Source organism: Camelina sativa, chromosome 1 (genome assembly GCF_030686135.1).
Source record: "Camelina sativa cultivar CO46 ecotype springtype chromosome 1, ASM3068613v1".
Taxonomy (NCBI): Eukaryota; Viridiplantae; Streptophyta; class Magnoliopsida; order Brassicales; family Brassicaceae; genus Camelina; species Camelina sativa.
Genome location: NC_141880.1, coordinates 16,276,491 through 16,294,480, shown reverse-complemented (window position 1 = coordinate 16,294,480; position 17,990 = coordinate 16,276,491). Strand labels below are relative to the sequence as shown.

General features: G+C 32.6%; 3 protein-coding genes and 1 long non-coding RNA gene across 4 annotated transcripts; 1 reads left to right on the top strand and 3 right to left on the bottom strand.

The window, feature by feature from the left end:
• The first annotated feature begins 980 nt into the window (after positions 1–980).
• LOC104793279 (uncharacterized) lies at positions 981–3,595 on the top strand. The gene is made up of 5 exons (XM_087459913.1): positions 981–1,798; positions 2,221–2,479; positions 2,571–2,678; positions 2,776–3,020; positions 3,193–3,595. The coding sequence occupies exons 1-5, from the start codon at positions 1,347–1,349 to the stop codon at positions 3,296–3,298; spliced, it is 1,170 nt and encodes a 389-aa protein (XP_087316039.1). The 5' UTR covers positions 981–1,346; the 3' UTR covers positions 3,299–3,595.
• A 742-nt stretch (positions 3,596–4,337) lies between these two features.
• Positions 4,338–5,499, bottom strand: LOC104793269 (gibberellin-regulated protein 7). Its single transcript, XM_010519600.3, has 2 exons — positions 5,304–5,499; positions 4,338–4,823 (listed from the first exon to the last, which is right to left on the bottom strand). The coding sequence occupies exons 1-2, from the start codon at positions 5,380–5,382 to the stop codon at positions 4,576–4,578; spliced, it is 327 nt and encodes a 108-aa protein (XP_010517902.1). The 5' UTR covers positions 5,383–5,499; the 3' UTR covers positions 4,338–4,575.
• A 3,461-nt stretch (positions 5,500–8,960) lies between these two features.
• Positions 8,961–11,439, bottom strand: LOC147949997 (uncharacterized). The gene is made up of 4 exons (XR_015596228.1): positions 10,010–11,439; positions 9,513–9,889; positions 9,291–9,418; positions 8,961–9,183 (listed from the first exon to the last, which is right to left on the bottom strand). It is a non-coding gene; the product is annotated as an uncharacterized LOC147949997 (long non-coding RNA).
• Positions 11,440–14,494: 3,055 nt separating this feature from the next.
• Positions 14,495–16,272, bottom strand: LOC104793260 (classical arabinogalactan protein 9). The gene is made up of 2 exons (XM_010519588.3): positions 15,392–16,272; positions 14,495–14,805 (listed from the first exon to the last, which is right to left on the bottom strand). The coding sequence occupies exons 1-2, from the start codon at positions 15,902–15,904 to the stop codon at positions 14,740–14,742; spliced, it is 579 nt and encodes a 192-aa protein (XP_010517890.2). The 5' UTR covers positions 15,905–16,272; the 3' UTR covers positions 14,495–14,739.
• Positions 16,273–17,990: the final 1,718 nt, after the last annotated feature.

The window sequence follows — 17,990 nt, the reverse complement described above, 5'->3', positions numbered from 1 at the left end:
AGAAGAAGATAAACCCAGATTCGAATTTGAACATTTAACAAAACAAAATCAGATGAAGATGATGAGAAAATCTCATATTCGAATTTTGGAATCAACGGTTCAGAGAGAGAAAGAGAGAGAGAGAGAAATTTTTTTGGAATTTGAAGTTGAATTAAAAGAGGAAGAAGATTCCTTTATTGTTTCAATATAGTGTTTAAGAGATTGATTTTCTTAGTTTGATAATAAATGGGTCAACTCTTTTAACCAATTAATTCTATTAATCAAAAAGAGTTGTAGATTGATCCAAATCAGTTGCTAAATAAGTTGGATTGACTCATTATTTATTAAACAATAAATTTAAATGGTTATGGGTTGGTTTTGTTTGGTTTATCCAACTTAGGACGATGGGTTCATCACGTAAACCCATTAAAATTACAGGTTACCTATAAGTTAATAAATATATATATAGATATATAATATAATAATAATTTTTTTTTTTTTCCTTCATATAATAATAATAATATATATAGACATATAATAATATATATAGATATATAATATAATAAAATATATATGTATATATTAATATGTAAAATGAAAACTATGAAATTAAAGAATCGGATTGGATAAGATTCAAGTGTATTTATTTTAAATTAAAAATGATTTTTATTTTAAATTAAGAATAGCTTTTTATTTTGGTTTTATGGATTTTGGATTTTAGAATTTTAGGATGTTTTTTCTATTTTCATATATAGATATTTTTTTTTAAGTTCGAAACATTTTGTTAATTTTATAATTATATTTTATATAATATGTTATGGATTTAATATCAATTAATTAATTTTATTTTATTTATATATAGATCATTTATATAATTTATTTAGTTATTAAATTATATATTGTTGGATTTGGATATGAAAATTTAATATATTATAAGAAATATGTCGGATTGAACCTGCTCACAAAGAATTTTATATTATTGGACTTGGATATGTAAATTCAAACTATTATAATAAATGTGTCCGATTGAACCCGCCCACAGACATCTCATTCGGATCGGGTCGGGTTACTTCAGCAACCATTTAACCGGCCATGGAATGACAAAACCGCGATCCCACAGGTTCACCAATGGACCAGCAGCTGGCACTACACTAAACCGGTCAGGACCAAACCGTGTCCGTTGACGATGTTGTTTTGTCGCATTCATCGTTTTTGTCACGTTCCGGTTAGTTTTGTGGCTGACGATAAAACAGAACAGAGAGCTCAAAAGAGGAATTAGGGTTTGTTTTGATGCTAAGAGGAAGAGGAAGAAGAAGAAGAAGAAGAAGAAAAATCGTACAATTCCGCCATTAAAGCTTCCACCTTTAATGGCGACAACGACTATTTCTTCCTTCTCTCTTTCTCTTCCTCAACTTCTCCGTAAACCCACAAAGCCTCTTCCTTTCATCTTCCTTCTCCCTCGATTCAATCGTAGATTCCGCAAAGCTCTCACAACTATTACTTCTTCTTCCGCAACTTCTTCGAACAGTTTCAGTAGTAATCGTGGCGACGATGGCTTCTCTCTCGACGACTTCACTCTCCATTCTGATTCTCGATCACCTAATCCTTCCAAAAAAGGTGTCCTTTCTGATCTTATCCAAGAGATTGAACCATTAGATGTGAGTTTGATTCAGAAGGATGTTCCAGTGACTACTTTGGATGCAATGAAAAGAACAATCTCAGGCATGTTGGGGCTTCTTCCATCTGATAGGTTTCAAGTTCATATTGAGTCGCTTTGGGAACCTTTGTCTAAGCTTTTGGTTTCATCTATGATGACTGGGTATGTTCTCATCAATACTATTTTCATTTGTAATTGAAGTTTTTTTTTAACTCTGTTTTGTTTTTATTAGTTGTGAACTATAATGGTTTAAGAGCTAGGATTAGATGATATGTTCTCTTTGAACATTGTGATGTTTGTTCTGGCATAGTTTACGGTTTGGTGGAAGCTGATTTACATAGAGGTAGTGGATTTTTGTAGTTGAGAGAATTATCAAATTTGTAGGAAAGTGATACTTGTTTTCGAATTGAATAAGATTGTGGATCTGCTTTTATGATATCACATAAGCAGCTTGACTGGGTGTGGTAATACCAAATTAGCTTTATAAGTACATAGTAGTGGTATCTTGTATGTTGTAGGGATTGTCTCTTTATATGAGAGAGTATACGAGTACATCTTTCTGATGTTTTGATACACATGTGCAGGTATACGTTGCGGAATGCTGAGTATCGGCTTTTTCTTGAAAAGAATCTTGATATGCATGGAGAAGACTTGGAAAGCCACACACCGGAACATACTGAATACGATTTGAAAGGGACTGATGAGAATGATGTTTCATCCACTAGGGATAGCTTAACTCAGAGCCTTACTGAAATGATTGATGAAGAAGGTTTGGGCAGAGTATCTTCTGAAGCTCAAGAATACATCTTCCGTTTACAGTCGCAATTGTCTTCTGTGAAAAAGGTACAGTTTCTAGTGTAGTCATTTCTTTCTTTTCTTGTTTGGTTTTGTGAATATCTTTCTGTGACATTTTTTTTATCTCACTGCATTATAGGAATTACAAGAAATGAGGCGAAAACACGCTGCCCTTCAAATGCAACAATTTGTTGGTGAAGAGAAGAATGATTTGCTGGACTACTTAAGATCTTTGCAACCTGAGAAGGTTTGTGCAAAACTCTTTGAAGCCATGTTTGATCTTTTGAGATATATTTGCTTCTCTTTCTGGTTCTGTCTGACCATCTAAACACTATTTTAAACAGGTAGCTGAGTTGTCAGAACCTGCGGCTCCCGAGGTGAAAGAGACAATTCATTCTGTTGTTCATGGTCTTTTGGCAACTCTCTCACCAAGGATGCACTCCAAGTTCCCAGCATCAGAAGTCCCACCTACTGAAACGGTAAAAGCAAAAAGTGATGAAGATTGTGCTGAACTTGTAGAGAACACATCGTTGCAGTTTCAGCCTCTTATCTCACTGACTCGAGACTACCTTGCTCGTCTCCTCTTCTGGTTAGAACTGCTTTGCTTACTCTCTAAGTCCCTTGCTACGCTCAACATAGATTTCATATATTTAACTAAATGCACTGATGCACAAATAAATCCTCTCAAAAGGAACTTTAGAGTGTTCTTGTTTTTCTTGTCAAAGACATCTTATACCATGGTGTGTGCTTTCTATTAAAAGGTCCATGCTGTTGGGACATTATCTCAGAGGTTTGGAATATCGAATGGAACTGATGGAGGTTCTTTCTTTGACGTGCGATGCAAATGGAACTGAGAACGTTGCTTGAAGCTATCTTCATATATCCCGACATTGTCTTACATGGATATCACCGGCCTTGACATAAACCAACAAAGTGTGCAAGTGACTAGGAGACAGGCCAGCCTTCGAGCTTTAGCTCTTGCACATACATGCAACTTGGAGTTGGCCAGAAAATCATGTGCGAGGTAAAGTGTAACATAAGAAATTACTTCTTCTAAAATTATTTTTCCTATTGCAGTTTGTGTGATTGGACTTGTAAAGCAATAAAGCTAAGTGTATTTGTAATTGGGAATATACTCGTTTGGTCATTTAGTTCGTCCTGCAATTTTTGGCTCAGAAATAGGAGTGGCAAGTGGGTTCATTTGACCTGGCCCTTCTGCACTTGGCTCAACAGTTTACCTTAGTGAAGCCTTCGTTTAATTTTTTGCCGGTTTCCGAATGCATGAGCCCATAAACGAAACCCACTTCCTTTAGATAAACATGATTTTTCAAACTAGAACCAAGAGCTTCCAATTTCCAGCAAAGTGTACAACTGTGTGTATTTTTGAATAAATCTTTAGAAGAAAACAGCAATCTAATTCCCATTCATCAAACGGATGCGAGCACTTCGTATTACTAGAATTTACTGAATTAGAACCCACAAATATACTTTTAGTAAATGAATTCTGATAAATAGTTACCTAACCTAAGTTATTTATAGAAATTGGTTCTTTGATATGCCCAAAATTATTGTAGAGAACAAAAAAAACACAGACAAGGAAGCAGTTGAAGCACGTGGTGAACCTAACACGTTACTCAGTCTTTTAAGAACATCGTAAAAGTTGTCTCTAGTCTCAGCCCCATCATAATTATTTACCAAACACGTATCTTCTCTTCTCTATCTTCCTAGTCCTCATAGAACCATCTCATTCATTGTACAATACAAACTTAGATAGAAAATTATTTATTTAGAATTAAAAAGTTCTCTTTAACATTTTTATATTATATTCTTCACTAACATGATCACTTGGCAAATTAATTTTAACATTTTTCATTAATTTAAACTTACTACAAAAGAACAAAGAAAATTTTGTTAAAGCTATAAAAATATTCTTTAGAAAGCAACATTTTTAATAACATATAACTATCATGAGATAGCTTTGATTGTTGTGATAAATTTATAATTCCACATTATAATCACTAAAACCAAATTAACACAAGAAACAAAAAAAACATTAAAAAACTCATATGCAAAAGATCCATTTATTTTCACTGGATCTCTCAGATTTATTTATTTATTTAAAAATTTGGTTGGAAGAAGTAGAATCAAGGACATTTAGGAGTGCCTTTGTTAGTGAGCTTGTCACGATAGCAAGGACATTCATGCTTGTTCCCATAAGTGCCGGAAGGAACACACTGACAGTCTTTGCAACATATCCCACAATACTTCAAACACCGATCTTTCAACCCCGCTTCTTTGCATCTCCCTTCACACTTCTGTCCACACCATGTCTCTAATGCCGGTCCATCTTTGATCTGAGGCGCCGGGGCTGCTGCGCCACTACCAAAAGCATCTACAAGATCCACACAAGATCATTTTTAAAAGTAGTACATATAATATCTAAGATTTGTAATATTGTATCTATCATAGTTTAAAAAAACTACTTCACTCTACCAAAAATGTTCTAAGGGTTATGATTATGAGAATGAATATAACTGTTTCTAGTACAACAAACATCAAAGAGCAACATCTCATCACTTATCAATGTAAAAGGATCTAGATGATCCACTAATGGATCTTGTGGATCTTCATCACCATCGCAAGAAACTGTTCATCCCAAATTTGTGTACATATATGATTGTTTTTTATCATATAACAATGAACTTTTGTATTTCATTTGCATGTTTTTTATGTTTTGTGAATTTTTTCATCTAATGGAAACACAAAACATAAGAAACATTATGACCTCAACCAATTACACTAAATATATCATAATTAATTTTAAGAAAAGAAAAACACAGAGAGAAGAGACTTGAATTGATTTATAACAAACCTGAGACAGTAGCAGAAGCAAGAGATGAAGTGACTAGAAGAAGTGAAGCTAGAACCAAGATGGAAACAATTATCTTCATGTTTTTTTTTTTGCCTTTCTTTAGTTGTGATGATGTTAGTTTCTATCCAAGTATCAAGTTTCTATTGTTCTAGTGATCTCTCTATTGCCCTTATATAGGCAAAGCTACCAACTTCTTTATTTAAAAAAAAAAAATAGAAATCCAGTATTATACCTTTAATTATGGTTTAGTACTATTAAATAAAATCAACTCGTTCAGTTATTGCTATTTAGTTTTTGTCTAAGAATACCGTACAAAAATTCACACTACTCCTTACAATCATTTTTCATTTTTATGTATTTATTATTCATAATAATAATTACACAGTTTTAATCTGTCACAACAACACTGAGCAAAAAGAAACGTCGTTTTGATTTGTTATAAATCAATATACTAGCATTGCATCTGTACTTTACAAATGAAAAGAATACATTCGAAATGTTATTTATTAAAAACAAAGTAAGTAAGATACAGACTGTATTGCGAGTTAAATAATGATTCTTTCTTATAAATTACAGAGATTAGTTTATCTTTTGAGCCACGGTTTCACATGTTTACAATTATTATTAATTGGATCATTCAGTTGTTGTTATATTTTCAAGAATAAAGTTGTGAAGGGAAACGAAGAGAAAGAGGGAAACAGGCTGGTGACAGATCTATATTATAGATGAAAATAAATGTGTTATATAAAAAGACCATAAAGAAAAGAAAAACATTTGGGGAATTAACGAGATGTTCTCCTGAAGACCTCATTCGACGCGGTTTCTTTCTCGCACACGAGATGATGACTCTTTTGTTCTCTCTCACTTATTTGTTTGTCTTTAATCTCCAAATGGCACAATTTTCAACAACTCTACAGGTAAGGTCAGATGTAATAATAACATGAGTTTGTCAGAGTATTTTCTATAATTTGCCAACTTTGCATGTACTATAGAGCCGACCATGTCCAAGGCTCGGGCTTGCGGCCTGATAATAAATTATTCTTTGCCATCCTTAAGTTGTATATACTATAAGTCTCGTACCTGATAATAAATGTATTATTTTCGATCCTTAAGTCGGATATAAGTAGTCGGGATACAAGACTGCAATATTGTTTATGTAGTAATTAACGTGTTTGATTCCTCTAATTTTGTAAATCCCACTTAACCAGTTTGATTTAGTGAACATGTCCAAACAAAGAATACTTAATAGGAATATGTCAAATGGCGGTTATATATGCAAATGGTCATCATGTCGAGGGTTGGATTGTCAAAGAAGAAGAACAAACTGATTCAAGATTTTTCACTGATTTGGTAATATTAAACATATTTTTTGAAAACGTTTTACGATTTTAAAGTGATTTAATACATATAACTAGGTATTGATCGAGCCCCAAGATATCTCCGGGAACTCATTTTAATAAAATAGTTCTTACAATTTTTTTATTATTATTTATCTTTATTAAATTATTTAATAATAAACTCAAAAAAAAAAAAAATTCGAAATTTTTTTCAAATATTTATTGATAAACTAGGATAATACACGCGCTACGCCACATAGTTATTTTTTGTTGTATAGATATTTTTGTTTATTTTTTTGTATGTTGTTTATAATTTTAGTTTCTTTTAGCTTCCTCGTCACAACTCATACAACTTATGGACAATCATTATAATATATTTTTCAATTGGTAATTATTGTTTTTTTTTATTTTTGATAAAATTGTTTAGTGACTACAAAGCTTTTAGTTACTGAGCCTATATGTTTTTGTGAAACCGATTCGATATTTTCTAGAATTTAAGATAGCTTCATCGTGATATTTTTCTAAGAACACCAACCATATATATGAGCATAACAATGCACCATATTATGTTTAAATATATTTTTGTTGTAAACACATTTTTTAAAAACACACATTATGTAGACACATCAAATTCATATTTTATATTTTTAACTAAGTTTTGGAAAATAGCTCTGCTCAGTTCAATAATTAAACTAAACCATAACAATTTAATAATAACGACTCTATTTTTAATATAAATATTTTTTGTAAACACATTTTTTTAAAAAACACATATTACGTAGACACATCAAATTCATATTTTAAAATTTTAAATAAGTTTTGGAAAATAGCTTTGCTCAGTTCAATAATTAAACTAAACCGAACTAACAATTATAAAAAAAAACTATATTTACAGATCTCATGAATCCAATTCAGTAACTCATCCCAAGTCTAATTTAATAACCTCAAGATCACAACCAACATCATGATTGGGCAATAACAAACCAAAGCACCACTTCGACTAAACCCACTCAAAACACTCAAACAGAGATTAGCTAAGTCCCTCATTGTCAAAACAGGGCAAATTTTTTTTTCTCCAAAAGAACAGTAGAGATTGTTGAATGATTAACTTGTCAAATCTCACTTTCTTTTCAATTGTTTATTACAACAGTAGTAGACCAATGTTATGGAGACTTTTGGTCCACCACAACTTATGCTCTATTTAACAATACAAGTATCAAATTCAGATGTAATTTGAGATGTCATTCTATGTGTGTTTGCATTTGGAAATAAACATGGTGTCTCAATAATGTAGACTACAAAGTTTGAGCAGCTCTGCTAACTGCTGCTTCAACGCTGCAGCACACCCACTCTGGATAACAAGTAACAACTTTGCAAAAGACAGACCTCAACACCAAGAGACGAACATTCTTGAACTAATTTGCAGACAATTGAGGCACTGCTCCAATGCTAACCATCAAGCTTTGAACTTGTTTGTGAACAAAGATTGGTTTAAGCAACTCAAGTGCAGGGGAAACTCCATTTTATGTCTTTTATCCTTAACCAATCTCATTAACCCAACAAGCAAACTATGCTCGATACCAGCTTTGCTCTAAACCCCTTCTCTTACACCAATCCCCTAAACAATCTCGCACAATAGATTTGACTCTCATTCAATCCATCATTTAACATATCAACAATCAAAGAAACTTTAGCCGGTTGCATCAGCATCAACCCAAATTTTGAATCTGAATCAAGACCAAGACTCACAAGAATCGCAACAACCTCATATCCAACATCATGAGAAGTGAAAGGACATAAAAAAGAGAAGAGATTACATAGAGACACCTCATTCTTTAGAAATGTCTTCCTCGCCATAAGAACAAAAAGAAATCAATGTAAACGAGTAACCAATCTTGGAATATAGAACAAAAAGAAACCAAGATTCATCATCAGAAATTGAGTACTACCTTGTTGACCACAGATTTGGTGATATATTTTTCTCACTCGCGGCAAAGAACAAGCAAAAGATCATTACAAATGGATAATTAACACACAAAACAAGAGAACACTTAGTTCGTTGACCCAGATTATAGAGAAAATCCAATACAAATTATGTTCTATACCCATTACCTACACACATACACATTAACAAAAGTATATAAAGAGAGCAACTTGGATTCCACAATATAAAGAACGATTAACAATATTGAAAACTATTATTAATATAAACTATCTCTGTCTCATGTATGTTAAAACTATTATTTGGTTTTATTATATATTAAATTGGGTTGTACTTCTTTGTTGCAGGCACTATCTCACATCTTGATTTCAGATCAAATTTATAATTGTGTAACTTATGGATAAGAAGGGGATTATATTGAAATATGCACATAGACGTAATCTAGAAACATATATCTAACACTCTCTACCACACAGATTTCTACACCAAACCTAAAACTTTACAATCACATCACAGAGAAATAGAGAAGAATTACAGCTACGTTAGAGCAGAATGATCCACATAGCTCAGGTGCCCTGTACCATCTTGTGGCAACATAATCCTGGAAAAAAATAAGAAAGAAAAAGAGAAAAAAATTCAAAAACACTGGAGAGATTACCAGATATGAATTAACAGTTGACAGCAAAATGTGTAGATAAGGGTGCATACCGTCCAAAAGACTGTTGTAGGTGCATCATTAAACGCCACTCTTGCTAGTCCAAAGTCACAGACTTTCAACTTGTAGTTCGCATTGGCCAAAATGTTCTTCGGTTTAAGATCATGATAGTAAACATTATCTGTGTCTCCAGACAGAATCCAGTTAACAACAGAGTTTACAAATCACCGAAAAATCTGAGTTAGGGAAAAAGAAATAATAAAGACTTTTCTCACCTATTTCAAAGCACGAAGAAAAAACTGATGGTGCTCGCGAGTCAAGTCATCATTAGCTTTGATGACTTGAAGAAGATCAGATTCCATAAGCTCAAACACAACGTATATATCTTTGAACTCTCTTTTGGAAGATGGCAACATGATGCTTTTGATTTCAACGATATCAGGGTGCCTTAAGAGCCTAAGAATCTTAACATCATGGAGGATACAAAGAGCATCAGAGACATGTTCAAAGACATCATTAATCTTCTTAATAGCAAATTTCTCTCAGTATGTGTATCAATAGCTGCACAAATAACTCCATAGCTTCCTTTCCCAATAACTTCAAGAATCCTATAACGGTTAGCATCACCATACTCTGTGAAAAACTCCACCTCCTTCATGTTTTGTACAAATTAGTTCCCCAAAAAAACAAAAAAAAAAAACAAAGAATCTTAAGATCTGTTCAATGAATCACATTACTAAAAAGGGTACTTAGATTCAACAAAAAAACAAACCTTCTTCTCCTGACCTTGTTGCATCATCCTCTTCCCAGTAACCAAACCAAACAACACAAAGTCATGATAGAAAGATGAACAAATCTTTCAACAACAAAAGGAAACTAATAGCGCTCAATAGCTCTTCTCTTCTTCTCCCCTCCAAAAAAAAATCAAAATTTTAAAAACCCCTTTCAGTGATCTCGATAAAGATCACAAATAAACAAACAAATATATGAGAGTAAATCAAAGAAAATGGCGATTCTTCAATCTACACAAAATCCCAGAAACCAAAACTCGATCGAGATTATAATTTTGATTTTATTTTATTAAGAGAAAAACCACTAGATTTCTCTCACAAGAACTCCCCAAAAATCCAGACGGACTCGAAAAGAGTTGTAATGAAAATATGACATTTTATAAAAGAAAATGTTAGACGGTTATAAATATAAACAATCATAACAAAAAAATAAGATAAAAACAAACCAAAAGTTGCAGTTGTTCGACAAATAACTTTAATTTAATTCAATGATAACAAAAAAATTATTTAATTATGTTTTACTATCATATACACAACCATAAATATCAAAGTTTCTAAAAGTTGCAACGGTTCAAAATAGGAATGAAAAGTTTTAATGGTTCATCAAATAAACTAAATTTGTCGTGGTTTAATTAACAGGTTGTAATAATTTATTAAAAGATATTTTAATTAAAATCTAATAAAAATAATTTATGAAGATTTTATCCGAGTAATGTGATCTTAAATATTAAATATAGAAAATGTTGCAATGCTTCAATAGTTCAATTAAATAGGTTAGAATAATTTTGTTTAATATATTTTAATAAATAAAAATTCATTATTTAAGAAGAATTAAACTCAGATACTGAATATGATTATTCTAATATTTTTTATGAAGAACTAAACTCAAATTACTTCTTCTGACTCTAATAAATTGATGTTTTAATATTTTTTCTTGTTCCTAAAAAATTGATGTTGTACATTAAAAATGATATGTTCAAATTAAACCCTATAGCTACTCTCTCAAATTAAGAGATCAATATAATACGTAGGGGTCGAATTCCACAAAAACTCTAGACTACACAATAAATTATAGAGTTTTGTTATTACGCTAAACAAGTTGGTTTAAATTAATAAAAGCAATGCAAAATATTAAATAAAAGTGTTGTGAAATCAGAAAATCAAAAGGTTAGGCCTAGGAAATTTCTCAGGTAATTATAAAATATTAAATCAGTAAATTAATTAAAGTTCAAGCAATTAAAATCAGATCTAGAACTCTAAACTCTTTATAAAATAAATCAGTTCTCACTGCAAATATTATCTAAATTTAAAACCAGAAATTTCAAATCTCTTTGTAAAATTTTAGGTTAAAAATCAGCTTTAAGAACATGTTAGATTGTTCACAAAATTACTAAATCAAATCTCTTTGTAGAAAGTATTTTTGCTCATCAATGGTTTAATCAGAAAAATCAATTATATTCTCATATCAATTTATTTCCCTAAGATAATAATTCTAGGTGATCAATCAAGAATTATTGTGAAGAACAACTAAGGATGAAGATCATAAAAGATAAAGAACCCTAAAAAATCACAGATCTAATAAATCATAAAAACCCTGTGAATAACCATGAATCTAACAAGCAAATTACTCATACAAATTCAATGAAACACAAATCATATTCTGAATAATAAGCAATAGATATCAAAATGTAAGAAAGTTCATGAATTCTTCTCTCTACAGATGAAATCGGATCCGTCTCTCCAAAAACTCTCAATATCTCTCTCAAAAAGCTGCTAGAATAAAACTTAAGGGTTTCTCAAACCTAAAAATACTATATATATATATATATATATATATATATATATATGTCCTAAAACAAGTCAGAGACTTGTGTTGCAATTATGGAAAATTTCGGGTAACTTTGTAAAACTTCCAATTTTGAAGACTTGTGTCGGATTGCCTTCGTGTCGACCGATGCTGCTTTTGTGTCGGTCGATGCTGGTCACATGATCAGACGCCAAATTGATTTCCTCGGTCAAATGCTCCAAAACGATCCAAATTGCTCAATTTCGCTGCATCCGTGCCAAAATCCTAATAAACTATAAAGATTCAAAAACATACTAGAAAACAAATCATGAGACTCAAAAAGCACACTTATATAATGGTTAAAAACCGTAAAAACCATGATATATCAAAAAACCTAAATAATTTTTTTACTTTATAATTTTTTCCACAAGGCATGTTATTTAGAGTTTATATTTTCTCTTTCTACCAAAAAGTAATTATAAATTAATTTATAGATAAAAACTTAACTTTTCTTAATATATGTGAAATGGTCAAAACATCAATCTATTAAAGACAGTGTGAGTACAATGATTCATAAAATAAATCAAAATTGCAATATTTCTCACAGTGATGAGAAGTTATTTTTACATCATTGTTGAAATTTTAGTGTTTTTTCAAATGATTTTTGGTCAATTAAGAAAGTTATTATGATTTGTTTAAAACTACATGCAATCTCACCAAAAGCCATAATGAGATTTTAATATCCCTATTTTAAACTATGAAAATCCACCAAAACACCTTAAAGTCATTCAAAATTTAAGTAAAGTCCACTGAGTACAAATCAATGGATTAGTTACATATAACATAAAAACATCACTCCAACCCACTGTTATTGTTATTTTACAATAACAGTGGATTGTTTACATATTTTAAAACCATCACTCCAATAAAAATGAATGTTAGAAGATTATTTTTAAAAATGAATACCATAAAATTTGTCATTTTAATGCTTTCAGAAAAAGAAAAAGAAAAATTTGTCATTTTGATACAAATTATTTTAAATCCTTGATCAAATGCATCCCCTTTGTTAATCAGGATTAATGAAAAAAAAAAAGCAAATAACCTTTTATACTCTTCTAAGTTCTAACCTCTCTAAACTAACGTATATTTTATTATTTTTCAAGGTTCCTTATTCAAATATACAGTCACAGGACTCACAATTTTGGCTTATGAGACAGTAACAGACTAATAGCCAAATTTTAAGAAGGCATGTCGGACGTGTAACGGTGTAAGAACGAATGTCGAGACCACCTTTTGACAGGCCGAATTTGTAACGAAGCGGCAATATATCATCCCCATCCTATGACACTGTGAAATAATTTCCGTCTTGTGTGGCTTACAAGACTGGTAAACGAACTAATAATTCGACTAGAAAACTATTCGATTAATCACGTTTTGTTTTATCTAATTATATTAGATTGGTCTTTCATTAAAAGTATTAGAGGACAATGTGATTAATCCATTTAACTTACAACACCATTATCAAAAAGCTAATCTGATATAATGTACTAACAAAAATATTTTCTAGTTCCTATAGTAAAAGTTGATCTAATTAGAATTGACTTTAATTTGACCCCCAAAAAAAAATAGAATTGACTTTAATTTGAAGAAGTTTCATTGCTAAGCAGGCCGTGCCTATGGGTAAGAAAAAAGGCATTTGCCTCAGACCCCCAAAATATATAGTTTTTGTGTGTGTTTTTGGAACCTCAATTGTGGAAAATATGGTGTATCATTATAGTTTGAAGAGTCATTTTATTTCCTAAACAACCCATGTATGACTTATTTGAATATATATATTTATAAAAATATATAAAAAAAGGAAAACAAAACCTTAATTTGTGAAAGACCGAGTAAGATTGTGAAACAGAAGGAAAAAAGATTAAGAGAAGTTGGTGAAATAGTTTATTGAGAAAGAAGAACGATTATATTTAAAGTTTTTTTAGATATATTTTTTTTTAAAAATTATAATTTTGAATTTTATTTTTATTATACTTTTGAATTTTAATATTTATTTATTTTTTCTTAAAATATATTAAAAGAACCTCTAATGTTAAGTTCGCCTTAAGCCCCGACCTGGGCACGGCACTGTTGCTAAGTGACTAAAAACTCTCAAGAAGATTTTCAATGATCATAACTTCATAATTCAAGATGGTGCAGTTGTTGTTAATAAAACTATAGAACTCGTTAAATTGATGCAACTGGAAAATTATGTTGTAAAGGGACATGTATTTGATCGTCAAAAAAAAAAGGGACATGTATTTACTATGTTTAAACAAGCTTTAAAACAAACTCACGGCATGTCAGAGTCTCCAAGAATGTTCTTCAAAAGTCCATTTGTAGTGAGTTTGACCAAAATAGGGGGAGGTTCATACATCTTTCATCTTTGTACTATCATCTGTGTACTATCTTTTCTTTCTTGTGTACTTCTCTGTTTCTCCTTTGTACTTGGTTTGGTTTGTCCAGTACATCCAAACTTCTCAAAAATGTTCGGTACATGCAAATTTCTTTATAATCTTATAATTTTCTTCCTCTTCTAGTTTTGATTGGCCTCTTGATTAGTATGTAAATCACATAAGAAATGGCCAGTTAAGCAGTGTGTTATCAAGAAAGAAGACAAGGCAAAAGAAAAGAAATATAGGCATGGAGAAAAAAGGAATTTAGTACACTAATAATAATCAAATAGAATGCGAAAGGAAGCCACAAAAGTATCTGCAAACAAAATAAATCCTGCTGCTATCTCCATCTCAAGCTCTCTCAGTAGTATCCTCTCCAAAAGATAATAAATCCCAAAAGAATTCAGTCCCAAGCAATACAATGGAACAAACAAGAGACGACGACATAATAATAAATGCAAGGAACACTTCTGTGGTGGCCAAAAGACTCCACTTAGATCATAAACCAAACGAGCACAGATCCAAATACTAAGCTCGATACCATCTTGCTAGCTCCATTCTGCAAAACATAAGGTTTTCATATCAACAGCATTTCAGTTTATTCGGATAAAAAAAGCGATAGCATCACCTTAATTTCAAAATTGGACTTTTCTGGTATTATTAAATTAATCCTTGGTTACTTTGAAAAGATCCAAAAATCTAGGGGCTGAAAAACTTAAAATAATCTTGGGACAGCAGAAGATATTAAGACAATCCGTCCATCACGCTTAACGACTATATTTTATTACTATAAACTCTAAAGTTTAACTTAGATCTACATTGGTGCAAAAGCATATTGCCACGTGGGATTATTTACTATTCACGTGTAGACTGACAATGTCTCGTGATTATTGCACCCACGCGCCGCGGCTCGGATCCGAAGATCTCGAGGCAGACAGACCAAAATCATCAAGACCAATACGGGCGCACATTATCGTGGACTAGCATTCTCTTGCTAAATTGAGCTAAACATGTTTTTCACTTTTTTTTCTAGTTCAAACTGGTTTAGATCTAATCAGTTTCAGACAAATCAAGCAAGTCTCAAAGTCAAAACATCTCAGATCTCAAACACATTGTACAAGATCTAGAAGAATGAGTTTACAAACCTGGTCGTTTACATCGGTGGAAGGGCCAGGACCAGGAGAGGTCGACTCGGTGCTAGGTCCAGGAGCATCGCTAGACGGAAGAGGTGGGCTAGACGACGGGGAAGGAGATGGAGAATCTGGCTTCGTGGTCGGTGCTGGAGCCGGAACTTGGGCAGGAGGGGAAGCTAGAGGAGCTGGAGGAGGAGTAGCAACGGGAGGAGGAGTTGCTGGAGGAGGAGAAGCGACGGGAGGAGGAGGAGAAGCGACTGGAGGAGGAGTTGCTGGTGGAGGAGAAGCAGGAGGAGGAGATGACACTGGTGGTGGTGGGTTAGCTGGAGGAGGTGCGGTGGTGACTGGAGGAGGAGAAGTTGTGACTGGTGGTGGTGCTGAGACGGGAGGAGGAGTAGCTGTTGGTGGAGGAGTTGTTGTAGTTGGTGGTGCTGGTGTGGCGGTTGGTGGCGAAGTTGGGGCTTGGCCAGCGACGCCGGCGACGAGGACGATGCAGATCACAGCGATAGCGAAAGATCGAGCCATTTTTTGCTTCTTCTTTTTTTCTTTTCTCTGAGAGAGTGAGTGAGGAAATGTAAAAGGAGGAAAGTGAAGGATTTATTTAAATAGGAAAAAGTGGGAATTATTATCAAAACGCAGATACATGGCGTCGTATTGAAGTTGGTTCTTTTAGTAGTGTATAATAATAATACCCCATGATGCCATGTGAGAAGTTGGCGGTGCTAGATCTGTTGACACGTTGGCGAGTCCTTCACTTAACCAAATTATGATGGGATGTGGGATGTGTATGAGTTGTACTAATCACAATATAAAGCTTTTAAGTTACTCTTTATTCGAAACATGTAAGTAACAACAAAAGTTATTTTAAAACAAAAATTTGTAATGCATGTTACATTGTTACTAGTTAGCTTTATTTCTTTATAAATTTCTTAAGAGTTTCTTTTTTGTTCAACATGCACAATTATGAAAAATACCAAACAAATTTGGAAAAGGATAGAAAAAGGTTGGGAATAGTTGTCACATAAAGAGAGAAAAAATGGAGTAAAAATGTGTAAAAGAAAAGATAAGATTGTCTTACAAACAAAGTTACAAAAGTTAGTTCCCTATTTGTGAAAAAAAAAGAAAAGAAAAAGATTATTAAAAAAAATAAAGTTTGTTGTTCCTTATGAAATGAGTAAAGAGGAGAAGTGATGGAGTGTTTTTGGTGATAGCATGTCGAACGGTGGGGTTGGGTGGGGGGTTCTGTGTTTTACGATGGATGCTTTTGAACAGATCGAATAATATTTATTTCAATTATTTGATGAGTTTTCTTTTGGATTCTTATCTCGTTAGTGGCTATTATTATTCATGTGCTCTTCCAGACAGCTCAATGTTACTGCCACTTCATATATAAATGTAGGATCAATTAGGTGAATAGCCTAAAATTTGGAAGTATTTAAAATACAGCAAATGAATTTCTTTTGGTGGCAAACGACAAAGCGAAGAATTTTTTTTTCTCGAACGTGTATTTGGTGAATGGGAAAACCAAAATCTTAACTATTGCTCAAGCGAACGGAAAAAAAACTTTTACTAAATCAACACATGAACTACAAATGAGAAAGAAATTTTCCAATTCCAAAACCCAAAGTATTTGTGGTATCCTTTACTCACCAAAATGATGTTGAGCGTAGGTAGCAGCTCCCTTTTCACCGAATTAACCCAAAAAGAGCTAGTGTCCGAGACTATTCACCATATTAATTTGAACCAGTTTACTTTATATACCTCAACTATCGATTTTAAGAAGTTGTTTAAATACATATCACAAGTTAAGGGTTTCCACATGATGGAGGTTAGAAGTGGATTACAAACAATCTTTTTGGTATGACAAATATTGTTCCTTTGGTTGTTTGTATCAAGGGAATCTGGTTCTCGAATTCTTTTTCTAAGTACTCATTTATGCTCTGGTTTGTTGTACATAATAGGCTTACAACATGTGATCTTATGTTGTCTTGGAATAGAGGAGTGAATCCATCATGTGTTTTGTGTCGAGCACCAAGAGTTTAGTTTAATGCTAGCTTGAATTCGTAAAATCAAACAAGAGTTTAGTAAAATGCTAGCTTGAATTCGTAAAATCAAACAAGAGTTTAGTTGAGATTTGATTGCTTTTTTTTTTTTTTTTTTTTTTTTATTTGAAATATATATTAATAAAGGATTAATTGGAATACAAGGTGGGATACACACCGGAAGAACTTTAACCTCCAGAAACTAACCCGACGAAACTTTACCCGTCCAGAAAACAATCCGGCGAGACTTATAGCACTCGGAAACTAAGCCCCAGCATAGGGAGACAAACAAGCAAAAGAAAAAACGATAGATCTAAGAAAGGTAGTAGATTTTACACAAAGAAACCAATCTTCTTTTTGCCCGACCCAACCAATATCGCAGGAACTAGAAGGCTAAGGAGACCAGAGGTAATCACAACTTTGAAGGACTACGAACATCTTGCCTCACTTGTTGATTTAGAGTCTTCAGAAGAGAAATCTTGAAGAATCTTGAGCGGCGTGACGGAAGAACCTCAATTCAGAGACTGTCGGAAACGCCATGGTCGGAAGTGTCAACTAAGTGACTAGGA